Genomic DNA, 14,773 nt, shown 5'->3' on the forward strand with positions numbered 1-14,773 from the left:
ACCGTCCCTTTAATAACAGGATATCTGGTCAGCCTATTTTTATATCCTAGGTCAGTGATTCCCAAACTATTTTATACCGTGGACCAGCAAACCCATTCACAAACTTTTGGTGGGCCGGCAATATTTTATTTGCGTAATTGCATATTAATTATGTAAATACCAAATATGCAAAAATGCAAATAAAATGTTACCAATCTGTAATGGATCAGAGTTTGCAGATATCTACAACACTAAAAAATTCACAGAAAGAATTCCCCTGTAAGGAGAATTCTTAAGGGACAACTAGTGCCTGCAGAGGAAGGGGCACCCACAGGCACAGGGGGTTGTGGGGCACCCTATTTAGCAACTGAAATTTTGTCAAGGGCATAGGAGTTGGTGCCCCCAAGTGCTACCATCAATCACCTCTGCCCTCCCCGCTCCTGCGCCAAGGAGTGGGGGAGATGCTATTGTATCTCCATCTCTCCTGCTGTACAACCCCTGCCCTGTATCTCTCCCTTCCCCAGCCAAGCTGCTCTTGCTCCCACAGTCTCCCCTCAGCCTCTCTTCCCCACATCCCCCCTTTCCCTCTCTGTGACCCCCTCTCAAAGTTTCCCTCTGTTGCACCCCTGCTCCCATCTGCCCTGTAAGTCTCCCCTGAATACCCCTAACCTCCCTTCAGCACCTCCTGCATCCCCCTCCTGCCCCTGCCTTACACATTCCTGTTCCCCTTCATCCCCCCTTATCTGACCCCACCCCTCTTCAGCTCCTCCCACCTCCCCAGGGCTAGCTCCCCACCCCACACATGCTAGGAGCTGGTGGCAGCTTCTCTGGTCCCCGGGCAGGGAATCTCATCCAGCTCTGCTGGGAGCAGCCTGGGGCCAAACCGTCCCCCTGCAGCCCGGGAGCACCGGAGTACCACTCCCGGGGGGAGGGGTTTATCTCTTACATGCCCCCCAAAGGCTGGCCAGACTGTGGGCGCTGCCCTAGAAGAGGTTCCTGGGGACCAGCGGGACTGGCCTTGCTGGAGATTCCCCTTCCTAGCTCCAGCGCATGCTCCAGGGGTCCCACAGCAGCCTTCCTCACCCCCCGCTGCTGGAGCTCAGGTATCCAGCCCAGAGCCTGCCAAGATCCTGCTCATATGGGACTGGTCCTCGGAGTGATGTCATGTCTAGCGTCTCCCTTGACTGATGATAGCTCAAAGGCCACCATCCAACAAGCTCAATTGTATGTTGTAAAGAGGGAGGAGGTGTTGCATTATATATTCAAAATGTATAAATTTGGACTCAGATGGTCGTCTACAGACCACCTACCCAAGTAGAAAAGGTGGATGAGGCTTTTTTTTTAAACAACTAACAAAATCATCCAAAGCACAGAATTTGGTGGTGAGGGGGACTTCAACTATCCAGACAAACGTTGGGAAAATAACACAGCGGGGCACAGATTATCCAGTAAGTTCTTGGACTGCATTGGAGACAATTATTTATTTCAGAAGGTTAAGAGAGCTACTGGGGGAAGCTGTTCTAGATTTAATTTTAACATAGGGAGGAACTGGTTGAGAATTTAAAAGTGGAAGGCAGCTTGGGTGAAAGTGATCATGAAATCACAGAGTTCATAAATTGGAGGAATGGTAGAAGGGAGAACAGCAAAATATAGAGACAATGGATTTCAGGAAGGCAGATTTTAGTAAACTGAGAGAGCTGGTAGGTAAGGTACCATGGGAAGCAAGACTAAGAAGAAAAACAACTGAAGAGAGCTGGCAGTTTTTCAAATTGACATTATTAAGGGCCCAAAAGCAAACTATTCCACTGCATAGGTAAGATAAAAAGCATGGCAAAAGACCACTTTGGTTTAATCAGGGGATCTTGCATGATCTAAAAATCAAAAAGGAATCCTATAAAAAGGAGAAACTAGGTCAAATTACAAAGGATGAATACAAGCAAACAACACAGACATGCAGGGGAAAGATTAGAAAGGCAAAGGCACAAAATGAGCTCAAACAAGCTAGAGACAAAAAGGGTAACAAGACATTCTATAACTATATTAGAAGCAAGAGGAAGACCAAAGACAGAGTAGGCCCATTGCACTGTGAAGAGGGAGAAATAATACCTAGAAACTTGGAAATCGCAGAGGTGGTTAATAACTTCTTTTTTCAGTCTTATGAAGTCTAATGAGGAAGGAATGCCTAACATAGTGAATGTTAGTGGAAATGAGGTAGGTTTAGAAGATAAAATAACAAGTTAAAATTACTTAGAAAAGATGTCTGCATCTGATGCAGGGCCTGATGAAATGCACCCTAGGATACTCAAGGAGCTGCTAAAGGAGGTATCTGATCCCCTAGCTACCATCTTTGGAAAATCATGGGAGACGAGAGATTCCAGAAGACTGGAATAGGACAAATATAGTGCCCATCTAAAAAAGGGAAATAAGAACAACCCAGGAAACTATAGACCAGTTAGTTTAACTTCTGTGCCAGGAAAGATAATGGAGCAAGTAATTAAAGAATTCATCTGCAAATATCTGGAAGAAAATAAGGTGGTAGATAACAGCCAGCATGGACTGGTAAAGAACAAATTATGTCAAACCAATCTGATAGCTTTCTTTGATAGGATAACAAGTCTTGTGGATAAGGGAGAAGTGGGGGACATGGTATATCTAGATTTCAGTGAGACATTTGATATGGTCTCACATGATCTAATAAATACATTAGGCAAATACAACTTATATGGGGCTACTATAAGGTGGGCGCATAACTGGTGGCATAACCATTCTCAGAAAGTAGTTATTAATGGTTCACAGATGTGTTGGAAGGGCATTACAAGTGGGATTCTACAGGGGTCTGTTTTGGGACCGGTTCTGTTCAGTATCTTCATCAAAAATTTAGATGATGGCATAGACAGTATGATTATTAAGTTTGAAGATGATACCAAGCTGGGAAGGGTTGCAACTGCTTTGGAGGATAGGGTCATAATTCATAATGATCTGGACAAACTGGAGAAATAGCCTGAGGTAAATAGGATGAAGTTTAATAAGGACAAATGCAAAGTACTCCAGGTAAGAAGGAACAATCAGTTTCACACTTACAGAATGGGAAGTGACTGTCTAGGAAGGAGTATTGCAGAAAGGGATCTAGGAGTCTGTGACAGGGCGGACAGGCCCTGCACTGGAGGATACGGGTAGCCCAGGCCCTGATGGACATGCTCCCAGCAGAGCCTGGGTATAAAAGCAGAGGGAGCCCTACAATGAGGGAGACCACAGGGTGAGGGAGTAGGCTGGGCTGGGCCGGTGTTTCTGCAGCAGCTGAGACCGGAGTGTCTGCCTGTGCCTGACCCAGAGACAGAGCCTGCAGCCGCCGACCCCAGGGAGGTAGGAGCACCCGCAATCCCAGCAGGTACTGACTCAGAGGTGAATGGGCCCCAGGGGAACCAGGCTGTGGTAGGAAGCAGCTCAGGGCAAAGGACTGACAACGCGGCTCAGCGTGTATCGGCTGGATTCCCCACTGAGTGGGCAGGAGCCATAGGGTGTGTCTAGACTACAGGGTTTTGTCCACAAAAGTGGACTTTTGTTGACAAAACTATACCTGCGTCTACACTGCCGCTGAGTTCTGTCGACAGAACTCAGCAGTTTTGTCGGCGGCTGTAAACCTCATTCTCCGAGGAATAACGCCTTTTGTCAACAGAGTTCTGTCGACAGAAGGAGTTATTGCATCTACACTGTCCTTTGCGTCTACACTGTCATGTCGACAGAGCGGCTTGCTTTGTCGACAGAACTGGATGTAGTCTAGACGCTCTTTGTCGACAGAAGCTTTGTTGACAGTATCTGTCGACAAAACTTCTGTCGACAAAAGCCTGTAGTCTGGACGTACCCATAGTCTCTGCCTAAAGGGCCCTGGGCTGGGTCCCGGTGGAGAGGGAGAGTCCGGGTCCCCTACCACCCATTTTCCCTTCCCTGGATAATCAAACCCCAGGCCAGGAGAAGCTTCTCTGAACAGCTAGGCCTCCAAAGCTGTATTTACCCTAATAGAGGGGCAGGCACTTTTATGTTGGGACTGCTAGGGTTGTATTCCCCCTGACAGAGCGGGCAATGGGACCTTAAGAGGGAGACTCACCCCACGCCAGGGGCGTACCCCGTGACAGGGTCATAGTGGACAACAAGCTAAATATGAGTCAGCAGTGTGACACTGTTGCAAAAAAAGCAAACAAGATTCTAGGATGCATTAGCAGGACTGTTGTGAGGAAGACACAAGAAGTCATTCTTCTGCTCTGAGTTGGTTAGGCCTCAGTTGGAATATTGTGTCCAGTTCTGGGCACCACATTTTAAGGAAGATTTAGAGAAATTGGAGAGGGTCCAAAGAAGAGCAACAAGAATGATTAAAGGTTTAGAGAACATGAGCTATGAAGGAAGACTGAAAGAAATGGGCTTGTTTAGTTTGGAAAGGAAAAGACTGAGAGGGGACATGATAGCAGTTTTCAAGTATCTAAAGGGTATTACAAGGAGGAGGGAGAAAAATTGTTCTCCTTGACCTCTGATTATGGGACAAGAAGCAATGGGCTTAAACTGCAGCAAGGGAGGTTTAGGTTTGACATTAGGAAAAACTTCCTAAATGTCAGGGTGCTTAAACATTGGAATAAATTGTCTAGGGAGATTGTGGAATCTCCATCTCTGGAAATATTTAAGAGCAGCTTAGATAAATGTCTATCAGGGATGGGCTAGCTGGTGCTTGGTCCTGCCATGAAGTCAGGAGACTGGACTCAATGATCTCTTGAGGTCCCTTCCAGTTCTAGTGTTCTATGATTCTATAGTGCCTTCATTCCTGTTTTCCTTCATTTTCTTAAGAGTTAGTATGTTCCCACTTCTTTTGATCTTTACCTATGTACAACTGTATGTAGTATACAGTCTGCTTTCTGCTTCATGTGCTACCCAAAAGCAAAAGGAAACCTGCCTGATATGGACTATAAATGTGTAGATGGAAAAGAATTAATAAAAAAAGTCTATGATGGTGATGCAGCTAATGCTGATGAAATATTTCCTTAAAGAAACAAATTTTGGGTGAAATCCTTTATCCCTATAATGGATGCACTTGATACCAAAGTAAAAAGTAATTATATATGAAAATGTGGCAAACAGTTTGTCATTTTTTATTTATTTGAATACATCCAAGAAATAGCTAAATGAAAGAGTAATGCTCATGATGAAGAATTATCTCAAAGAAGTTGATGTGAACCTCACTGGGGAAATAAAACACTTCGATGCCTATATCAAGGAATATTATGCAGAAAATTACATCATCGTCCAACTTAAGATTCAGTTGTCATTCCCTAATGTAGAAACAATTTTGCAGCGTTTTTTTTTAGTCTAATGGTAACAAACTGCTCAGGAGAAAAGTCAGTTTCACAATTGAAATATATCAAGAATGAACTGCAGACAGTAGGGATGTTAGATATCATGTAATTGAATAGTCATGTAACCACATGAAATTTTAGCTGTTATTTGACTGTTCAATAGTCCATTGGGGCAGCTAGTGTGCTCAAGCCCCATTCCCGTGGAGCCCCCTGCCAACCTGCACAGCTGCCTCTCTATCAGAGGCAGCAACAGGATGGCAGGTGGCAGCCAGTCCACCAGGGAGCCAGTTTAAAAACCAGCTCCCCATGCAGACTGGCTGCCTGCTGCCCCACACTGCTGCCTCTGATGCAGAAGCAGCAGCACAGGGTGGTAGCAGCCCCTATCCACTGGGGGGTCTGAGCTTTGTAGGAGACAGCAGGCAGGGCGGGCAGGTCTACAGAGGGAGCATGTGCCAGGAGCCTGCTTAAAAGCAGGACCTTCTCTTGGTCCGGACCGATGCTCCGATCTTTGACAAGACAAGACCAGAGATTCATGCAAGACACCCCATCTTTTATAGGACTTTTCTTCCATTCAGGTCTATACATTTTGGTGCATCAGCTCTTAATCAGTCACCATTTTAACATCTGTTTATCTGAAAGTCGTTCTTCTTTGCCATCTGACATCAATATGTTGGTGGTTCTTTTCCAGTCTTTACTTCAAGAGTATCTTGTTTGTAAAAGGGCACTTGCTCCTTAACACTCCAGGGCCGGCCATATGTCTTTCTTTGGTCTGCTTTGTATTGGTCCCAATGTATGATATCTTGGTACCTCTGAGTTTTATGACTTCTTCTTCTTCCCCTGCTTTGACCATCTGAATTCTGAAACTGGTGAGCCTTTGAGTTGTTATCTTTCCAAAGAATCACATTTCAAACTCATTCACTCCCTTTCCCCAGGAACTACTCAATCTTTCCACACATGGGAAAAGGGATACATTTATCCATACAAAAGGTATCAATCTAATTCCTAATACAAAGCTTCTATTAATAGAAAATTTTAATTCATTCATTATATTTTCTTTATAATACAATCTATATTCTAATTACTCCTAAGAGTAACAGCGTGATCATGCTGAATCACAAGAATCCTTCTAATCTCTTTCTGTCTTGACATTGGATACAATTCACAAGCAGTTTGCCTGATTGTAAAGAGTCAACATCAGCGGGAGACAGCACTGACTCCCTCTATTGCCCCTTTAAAGGGCAATTGCAATGTCACAGTCTATAAACAAGCAGTTTATAAGGCCCAGTCCTGGGTCAGAAAGACAAAAGTTTACCAGGGGAGGCTTGATAACAGTTTAAAGCCCCAGCCAGGTCACAGCCAGGTGTGGGTTGGGTCTCCTAGCTGGCGGACAGCCAACAAGCGCAGGGGTTTTGCCCCCATAGGGGGAAGCCTGCCACTCAAGGGGAGAGGTGGCAGGGAGAACACAGGCCCTCCCACTCCACTGCATCCCAGCCCAGGGCCCTAGCAGTGACAGCGCAGCAGCTACTGGGTCAGCGGGGATCTGGACCGCAACATGCTGAGCCAGGTCTGAGAGTCAGCGGGAATCCAAGCTGCAACATGCTGCCCGCCCGATCTCCATCTCCTCAGCCACCCCGGGGTCAGCTGTCCCTGGGCGACTTCCCAGTTCCCCCTAAGGGCCTACCTGCCTCATGCGCTGCTCCTTGGGGTCAGCTGGGGATGGAGGTGCTGGCAGTGTGTCCATCGATTTCAGCTCTGGCGCCAGCAGGGGCCCAAGTGGACTGGTCCAGTCTTTGGGTCCCAGAGGCCTCAGCGGGTCTTTGGGTTGTAGCAGCAGTCTCATTGGTCCAAGCCAGTTGTCAGGGGCTGGCAGGGGTCCTGGAGGCCCAACCCAGTCCTCCCGTCGGGCATAGCGTGTCTGGGCCCTTCGCTGAGGGAGCAGGGACCGAGCGTCTGGCCTGTTTGGCTGCTGGGCTCCAACTGAACACTAAGCTCTTATACCCTGGGTCCTACCTCCCTGCTTCCTGTGGGCAGGGCTGTTTGAGGCTGGACCAACCCACCCAGCGGTCTTAGAGGGCCCTTTCTCCTCTGGCTCAAAGGGAAGCCATGTTGCTGGCCTAAACTTCTTACACTGATGAATCTTTATTAAGCGCCTAGAAGACTGTTCTTCCTTGCTAACCAGAGAAGGGCAGCTGGCAGAGTTATAGTTGTTTAACATTCATTCTTACACTACAATTAAGCTACATTTCATGAAACATTGTAAAACTTTGTGGTCTACAAGCTGAAGTAAATTGGTATTGCTCTATTAATGTATCCGGTGCTATTTTGACTTACACCAGCCAACGATCTAGCTCAGCATGTGTCATGTTTGTAGAGTTTGCATACTTACTTTTAATATAACTTATAAAACCAAAAAACTTGCAGTAGTCAAGCTCTAGGAGGAACGGAGAGGACTGGGGATGGAGCACAAATCATCTGATTCATGGCACTCCAAAAGTGCTGGGAGAGTAAGGGAGGAGAAGTTAAGTGCAGGCTTCTGTGCCCTAATGTGCAAGAGGTTTGGGGGAAGAAGGAAGAGAGGGGGTATGTGGATAGAGGTGGAACCCCAATAGGCCACATGTGGCCCATGAGCTGTAGGTTCCCCACCACTGTTTTAACCAGAACAATCTTCTTTCTTGATTTGTGGGATTGTGGGTTTTGTCTTTATCTTTGTGCCTGAGTTGCAAAAGCAAACAAACAAAAAATAACAACAACCAAATGTTATTTAGGAATAGATTTTTATCTATAATTAATTTAAACTGACTGCATATGATATATGTTTCTCTGAAAATCCAATTGACAAAATTAATCACAAATATTTGTAATGACAAATATACTTTTATGAACATTTGAGAATGGTAGCACTCATGAAAACGAAGAATAGTACTGATTTGAGCTAGATATACAGCAGATGATGTACAGACATCCCCAGAGATCCTTTGCCAATGTATCTCTGTCTTGGCCTGTAACAGATCTGCTAATATTCCATTCCACGCTCTCTTGAATAGTCTGCAGACACCGAAAAAGGGAAGAAATACCAATCTGCATAGGGTCTACACATCAGCCAGCAAACAGCACACTAGGTAAAGGTACCGCAGATCTTGAGTAAGTGACTAACTTCTACCATGGAGGTGAAATATTTATTTTCTTCTGTGTTAAGCTCATATGGTTCAGGAATCACCAGTCAAGCTGCATGTCCTAGATACACATTCAGTAATAGCAGATAGGTGCTAGCACACAGGACATACTGAACAACATGTAAGCGAAACCCCAGAATAGTACAAACACATCCATTATGTCCACTTAAGTGGCTGCAAATTTATTGCATACTTGTATGTGCATCAGGTGACTTGATGAAAAATCTAATCCTCTGTGGTGATTTTGTATTGTATATAAATGGGACCAACAATGAGGCTACCATTCTCCTTACATTGGAACATTACCAGCATAGCTGAGCACTGGTCACCCACAATGTTATTTGAACCTAAAGTAAATGTCCAGAGTTCCAAGGGCAATGTATAAAGACTCTATGACTATTTAATTCTGCAATGCCTCCACATATTTTGAAGTGTTTAATTAAACTTGCTATTAATCACAGTTGACGGTGACTCTCTGATGCCTTCTCAAGGTTTCTCAAATATTTTTCCTAGTTTCATTACAATCTCAAATTATTAATGGTTCAATTTCAATATCATACATTCAGATCTAATTATAAGATACTCCTCTCCAACAACATCATTATCATTGCTCTTGTAGAAATCTAAAATTAGAGAAGAGAAAGCAGTTTTTGTAGATGAAAATGAATTATATAAAATAGTTCTACATATCTTTGACAATAGTTACATTAATTCATTTCAAATTTTCTAGTACAATTTAAGTGTTAAAAATCAGGCTTGCACAACAAGGGAAATCTTACGATACAGTGTATTCTACAATATATAAGAAAATATATTTATACAGTGAAGTACAATTTTTCAGTTCACCCCTCAGATAACAAAGGATAGGGATAAAATATTCACATAGAATTTGAAAGTAATTGAAGAGCTAAGGCAAGAAAAAGAAGTTTACATTTATACACAAGTTAGGTTTTCTTCTGGTTCCCCATCTACCAAATTAATGCTTCCTGTCATCACAGATTCTTCCTGAGATAAGATGGTCTTTGACTGCTTTTTGGCACAATATGGAATGTGGCCACAAAAATACATGTAAATCCATGGATTGGCGCAACTATTCAAATTTCCCAGAAGCATGATAATGGTAAATGCTGCACCTGGAATGAAATAATTGGAGAGATATGGGTATAAATAAGACAATTCAGAGAGTAGTAATAAATTGATGCTCTGTGATGTGCCTGTTATTAAATGAATTGACTTAACTGTCATAGGATCCATTTACCATTTTTGCAATAGAAAAAAATGTTAAAATAACATTAGAAGATTTCAGTTCATTTAATGGCTAAAAAAGATTGTAATTCTGTAGTTACCAACAGTATATAAAACTTTGTAGCTACAAATCCGTAAGATTTATTTCAGAGATAGATATTTTGTATAACTCTTCTTACTCCATATAAATCTAAATGTTAATGTAGTTGCTTGTTACCTTAATCTGTGAAAATACAATCTCAGAAATGCATGCCTGTAGAAAGAATTTTTAAAACAAAAATCATAACAAGATCTTTTCAGAAAACAATTATAGTCTAACATTTTCTTATTTTTGCCTGTATTTGATCTCTAAACAACTGAACTTCAGAAATAAATTTGGCAATCAATTTTCAAGAAGAATAGCAATATAATTTTGAAAATATTAATATTGTATACAGCATTTTATTCTTTTGTATATTAGGCTTGTTTTTATTACATATTATTACATATTCTCTAAATGTATATACTGATAAAAGTTACAAGATTTTGACTGTGTTGTTTACTAATAATTAAATTCTAAATAATCTTGGTTAGCCTTCCCTTCAGGAAAGCCTTATTGAAAGCATAGGTGTAAACATGTGTACACACACACACACACACAAAGTAACCCTTAAGATTATTTTTGATTATGCAATGTAAAATGTTATCAGCTATTGTACATTAATAGAGTATGCAAACAAACTAGTCCTTTACATATAATCATGCATAAAATGATTATACATAGTTCAGTCTAAATAATATGTATATATAAAGAGAAAATTTAGCAATGTGATTAGCTACCATAGTTATTTATAAGTAAAAGGAGTATCTTACCTTCAGTAACACCACTAGGGTACCATACAGACCACAACTGTACAATGAAGAAAGGTGTCCAACACAAGACATATGCAACAACTATCACCACTGTCATTTTTACAGTCTTGATCATAGCCTTTGAAATATAGTTAATACTGTTTGCTTGGGATGACAGGATTTGCTTCTTATTTATTACTTCAGAGTCATTCCTTTTTTTCACGTGTATGTTCATTTGTATTATTTTACAGATCTTAACCTGGCATAGCGTAAGGATAGCTGTGGGAATGAAGAAAATAGCTACAAAAATCCAAGTCACATATGCTTTTAAGCCCCATGGTTGGATGAACTCACCCCAGCATTCAAAGATATCTGGAGATATTTCAGTCTTAGAAAAGATAAATACTTGTGGAAGACTAAAAAACAGAGATGTAGACCAGCCAGTGCAAATGGCAGCATTCCAAAGAGCTCTTTTCTTTTGGAAAGTGACCATGGGATAGCATACAGCTTGATATCTGTCCACTGTCATGACCACAATCATATAAGCAGAGGCAAACATGCCCAACAGCTGCAAATATTTGATCATTTTGCAGAGTGCATCTGGCCCCATAAAAACATCTGTGATGTCCCATATTAATTGGGGAAGGACTTGAAAAAATGCTACCACTAAGTCCGCAATGCTCAGGTGAAGCATGAATACATACATCCTAGACAACTTCTTTCTTCTCCTCCACAGTACCAGTATGAGAATAAAATTGCCCACAGATGCTGTCACAAATATTATTCCCAACACACCAATCTCTACCTGAGCTAATTGCTCATCTCTTTCTGGTCTTCCAAGTGTATCTGACTTATTTGTCAAGCTCAGGACAAGCTGAGGAAAAAGACTTTCAGTCTGATATGCATTGGTTTGCACAGGAAATGAAAAATTTTCCATAGTGCACAGAAGCTACGTGCAGTAGCAGTTACTCACGACTTAGGTTGATAGCTGAAATACTGGCTAGTAAATATGTCAGCACTAGTTCAGGTTTCAGTGTGTCTTGAAATAAATCTCCATGCATGAATGAGCCTGAAGCCGCAGACCTGCATTTTGATAGACTTCTCTCTCTTGCAAGAATGAAAAAAGGCTTTATATAGTCTTCAGACAGAGCCTTATGTAACTTCATAATCATTTGGCAGGCTGTAGTTGTCTTAGCCAATAGGAAAACAACTAATATAACTGGAATAAATACATAAATAAAATGAGAACCACAGAGACTTGAAATAATCAAATCACTTATGTCAGTGTGGCCAAAATAATACATATTTTTACGCATGAGAGCTTTGCCAAATATGTTTTATATAAACCAGAACTGTAGTCCTCAGTTTAGTAACTAGGATTTTAGTCATAAATATTTACATGAGAATGGAAAAGTTAGGCCCCTGAGTTAAGCTGCATGGTCACTCTAACCCTCTTGGACCTCCTGAAAAAAAGACCACACCCTAAATGCTGTGAACACAGAGGTTTTTTTCATTAAATATTCTCTTTTCAGATCTCTGTCAGCTGATCTAGAAAACAGACTTAAGTGATTTTAAAACAATTCTTAAGCAAAAAGAAAATTAACACATGGAATAAATTACATCTATTGGGACTACAAAGCTTCTGTTGTTTAAATGAGAGGGGATGGAAAGCAGGACAGGAACATTCAGTGGGAAATTCAGCTGCTCAAGAGGTGTGAATGATACAGTAGTCTACACGACAGCTTTTAAATTCCAGTCCTACAATTTGCAAGGATGTTTAAATGTTTTAAAGTAAACTCTCTCACTTTTTTTCTTTTCTCTGTGTAATGTTATTTTGATGATTTGAGGAAGCTTGTCTAAATATAGCTTTTGAATTCTATTTTATGTGGGCAGTCCCACTGACAGGAAGGCAAAGAGAACAATTGTCTAGGGTTCTAAGTGATGTAAATAGGCCTGGGGCCACTGGCCATTACCTTCAGCATATAGTAGCAGGGCTAAGGCTGGCTGGCTGCCTGTCCTCACTCTGCACTGTTCCCAGAAGTGGCCAGCACATTCCTGCAGCTTTTGGGGTGGCCGGTGTCCACATGCTGCCCCTACCTTGAGCACTGACTCTTCATCTCCTATTGGAGCAATCTCCATCCCAATTCAAGTCCCAGAGAAGATATTGGCCAAGGCATGTCCTGGTGGGTCTTGATGAGTCATAGAGTTGAGCAATCTTCATTATGTAGTGTTTGCATAACTCTCTCTTAGGCTATGTCTAGACTGCAAGCCTCTTTCGAAAGAGGCTCTTTCGAAAGATACTTTCGAAAGAGCGTCTTTTGAAAGAGAGCGTCTAGACTGCACGCGGAACTTTCGAAAGAGCAAGCCGCTTTTTCGAAAGAAAGCACCCAGTGAGTCTGGATGCTCTCTTTCGAAGAAGCCCTATTTACATTCAAGAACGCCTTCTTTCGAAAGAAGCACTTTCGAAAGAAGGCGTTCTTCCTCATGAAATGAGGTTTACCACCGTCGAAAGAAAAGCCGCGTTCTTTCGATTTAATTTCGAAAGAACGCGGCTGCAGTCTAGACGCAGGTGAAGTTTTTTCGGAAAAAGGCTACTTTTCCCGAAAAAAACCCTGAGTCTGGACACAGCCTTACAGAATTGTAACTCTCTTGTTTACAATTCCCTTGCTGGTCAATGGCTTATGATGGTTACTTAATGCTCATTTGGGTGTGGGTCACCACCTTTGTTGTCACTGTTGAACTAGCTGTGGGCAATTCCCAGACATACAACATATTTCAATAACAATCTCATAATTTCATACACAATAATGATATCCCTATTTTGACAGAACAATAAGTTTCAATGGATCATCATTATTTATATGGTACCTTACAAGACATGTTTTGTATGAAACATCACATCCATAGATAAACGAGTAAAGTTAAAGGATGCTATTTTGAGATAAAGCATGTTACAATACCAATATAGGTCTTCAGTGCCTGACTTAAGGAACGGATCATCTAGTAAGGCTCATCTGTGAGTCATCTCACAAAGGAATCTGGAAGTTATAAAAGAGAGGGTCTATCACTGGCCATCTTGGAGAGAGGAGAAGAGAGACCAAAGAGACTCCATGTTCTTGAGGAGGTCATATGCAAGAGCACAAAAAGTATCTCTGACCTGAAACCAAAGAAAGTTCAGAGTGGCCAAGAAACAGATAGAGAAATGCACACAAATGTGCTTATTATTTTTAGCCCTGTATATTACTTTGTGCTCATAGAATCACAGAATCCTAGGGCTAGAAGAGACCTCCGGAGATCATTGAGTCCAGCCGCCTGGTCAAAGCAGGAGCAACCCAAACTAAATCATCCCAGCCAGGGCTTTGACAAGCTGGGACTTTAAAACCTCTAGGAACGGAGATTCCACCACCTCCTTAGGTAACCTATTCCAGTACTTCACCACCATCGTAGTGAAATTGTTTTTCGTAACATCCAACCTAGACCTCCCCCCACTGTAACTTGAAACCACTGCTCCATGTTCTGCCATCTGTCACTACTGAGAACAGCCTCTCTCCATCCTCTCTGGAACCTCCTTTTAGGAAGTTGAAGACTGCTGTCAAATCCCCCCTCTCTTCTGCAGACTAAATAAGCCCAAATCCCTGGGCCTCTGCTTGTAGGTCGTGTGCTTCAGCCCCTTAATCATTTTGGTTACCCTCTCCATGCATCCATATCCTTTCTATGGTGGGGGCCCCAGAACTGGACGCAATACTCCAGATGTGGCATCACCAATGCCGAATAAAGGAGAATAATAACTTTTCTAGATCTTTTCTAAATGCTCCTCCCAGTGCACCCCAATATGCCATTAGCCCTCTTTGCTACAAGAGCACATTGTTGACGCATATCCAGCTTCTCATTCACTGTAATCCCCAGATCCTTTTCTGCTGAAATGCTACTTAGCTATTCAGTCCCCAGCCTGTAACAGTGTTTGGGATTATTCTGTCCCAAGTGCAGGACTTTGCACTTGTCCTTGTTGAACCTCATCAGATTTCTTTTGGCCCAATCCTTGAATTTGTCTAGGTCACTCTGGACCCTATCCTGACCCTCCAACATATCTACCTCTGCCCCTAGTTTAGTGTCATCCACAAAATTGCTGAGGGTGCAATCCATCCCCTCATCCAGGTCATTAATAAAGACGATAGACAAAGCCGGCCCTAGAACCAATCCTTGGGG

At 42.3% G+C, this 14,773-nt stretch overlaps 1 protein-coding gene across 2 annotated transcripts; it reads right to left on the reverse strand.

Annotated features, from left to right (window-relative positions):
* Positions 1-5,116: 5,116 nt before the first annotated feature.
* Positions 5,117-11,931, reverse strand: LOC102460028 (arg8-vasotocin receptor-like). 2 transcript variants are annotated; one of them, XM_006122504.4, is made up of 3 exons: positions 10,589-11,931; positions 9,423-9,624; positions 5,117-9,114 (listed from the first exon to the last, which is right to left on the reverse strand). In XM_006122504.4, exons 1-2 carry the CDS (start codon positions 11,502-11,504, stop codon positions 9,425-9,427), a joined length of 1,116 nt encoding a protein of 371 aa, XP_006122566.1. In that variant the 5' UTR covers positions 11,505-11,931; the 3' UTR covers positions 5,117-9,114; positions 9,423-9,424. The 2 variants fall into 2 exon arrangements, with proteins under 2 accessions (XP_006122566.1, XP_025040153.1); XM_025184368.2 differs by having other exon boundaries at positions 5,117-9,624.
* Positions 11,932-14,773: the final 2,842 nt, after the last annotated feature.

Source organism: Pelodiscus sinensis, chromosome 1 (genome assembly GCF_049634645.1).
Source record: "Pelodiscus sinensis isolate JC-2024 chromosome 1, ASM4963464v1, whole genome shotgun sequence".
In the NCBI taxonomy this organism is placed as follows: domain Eukaryota; kingdom Metazoa; phylum Chordata; order Testudines; family Trionychidae; genus Pelodiscus; species Pelodiscus sinensis.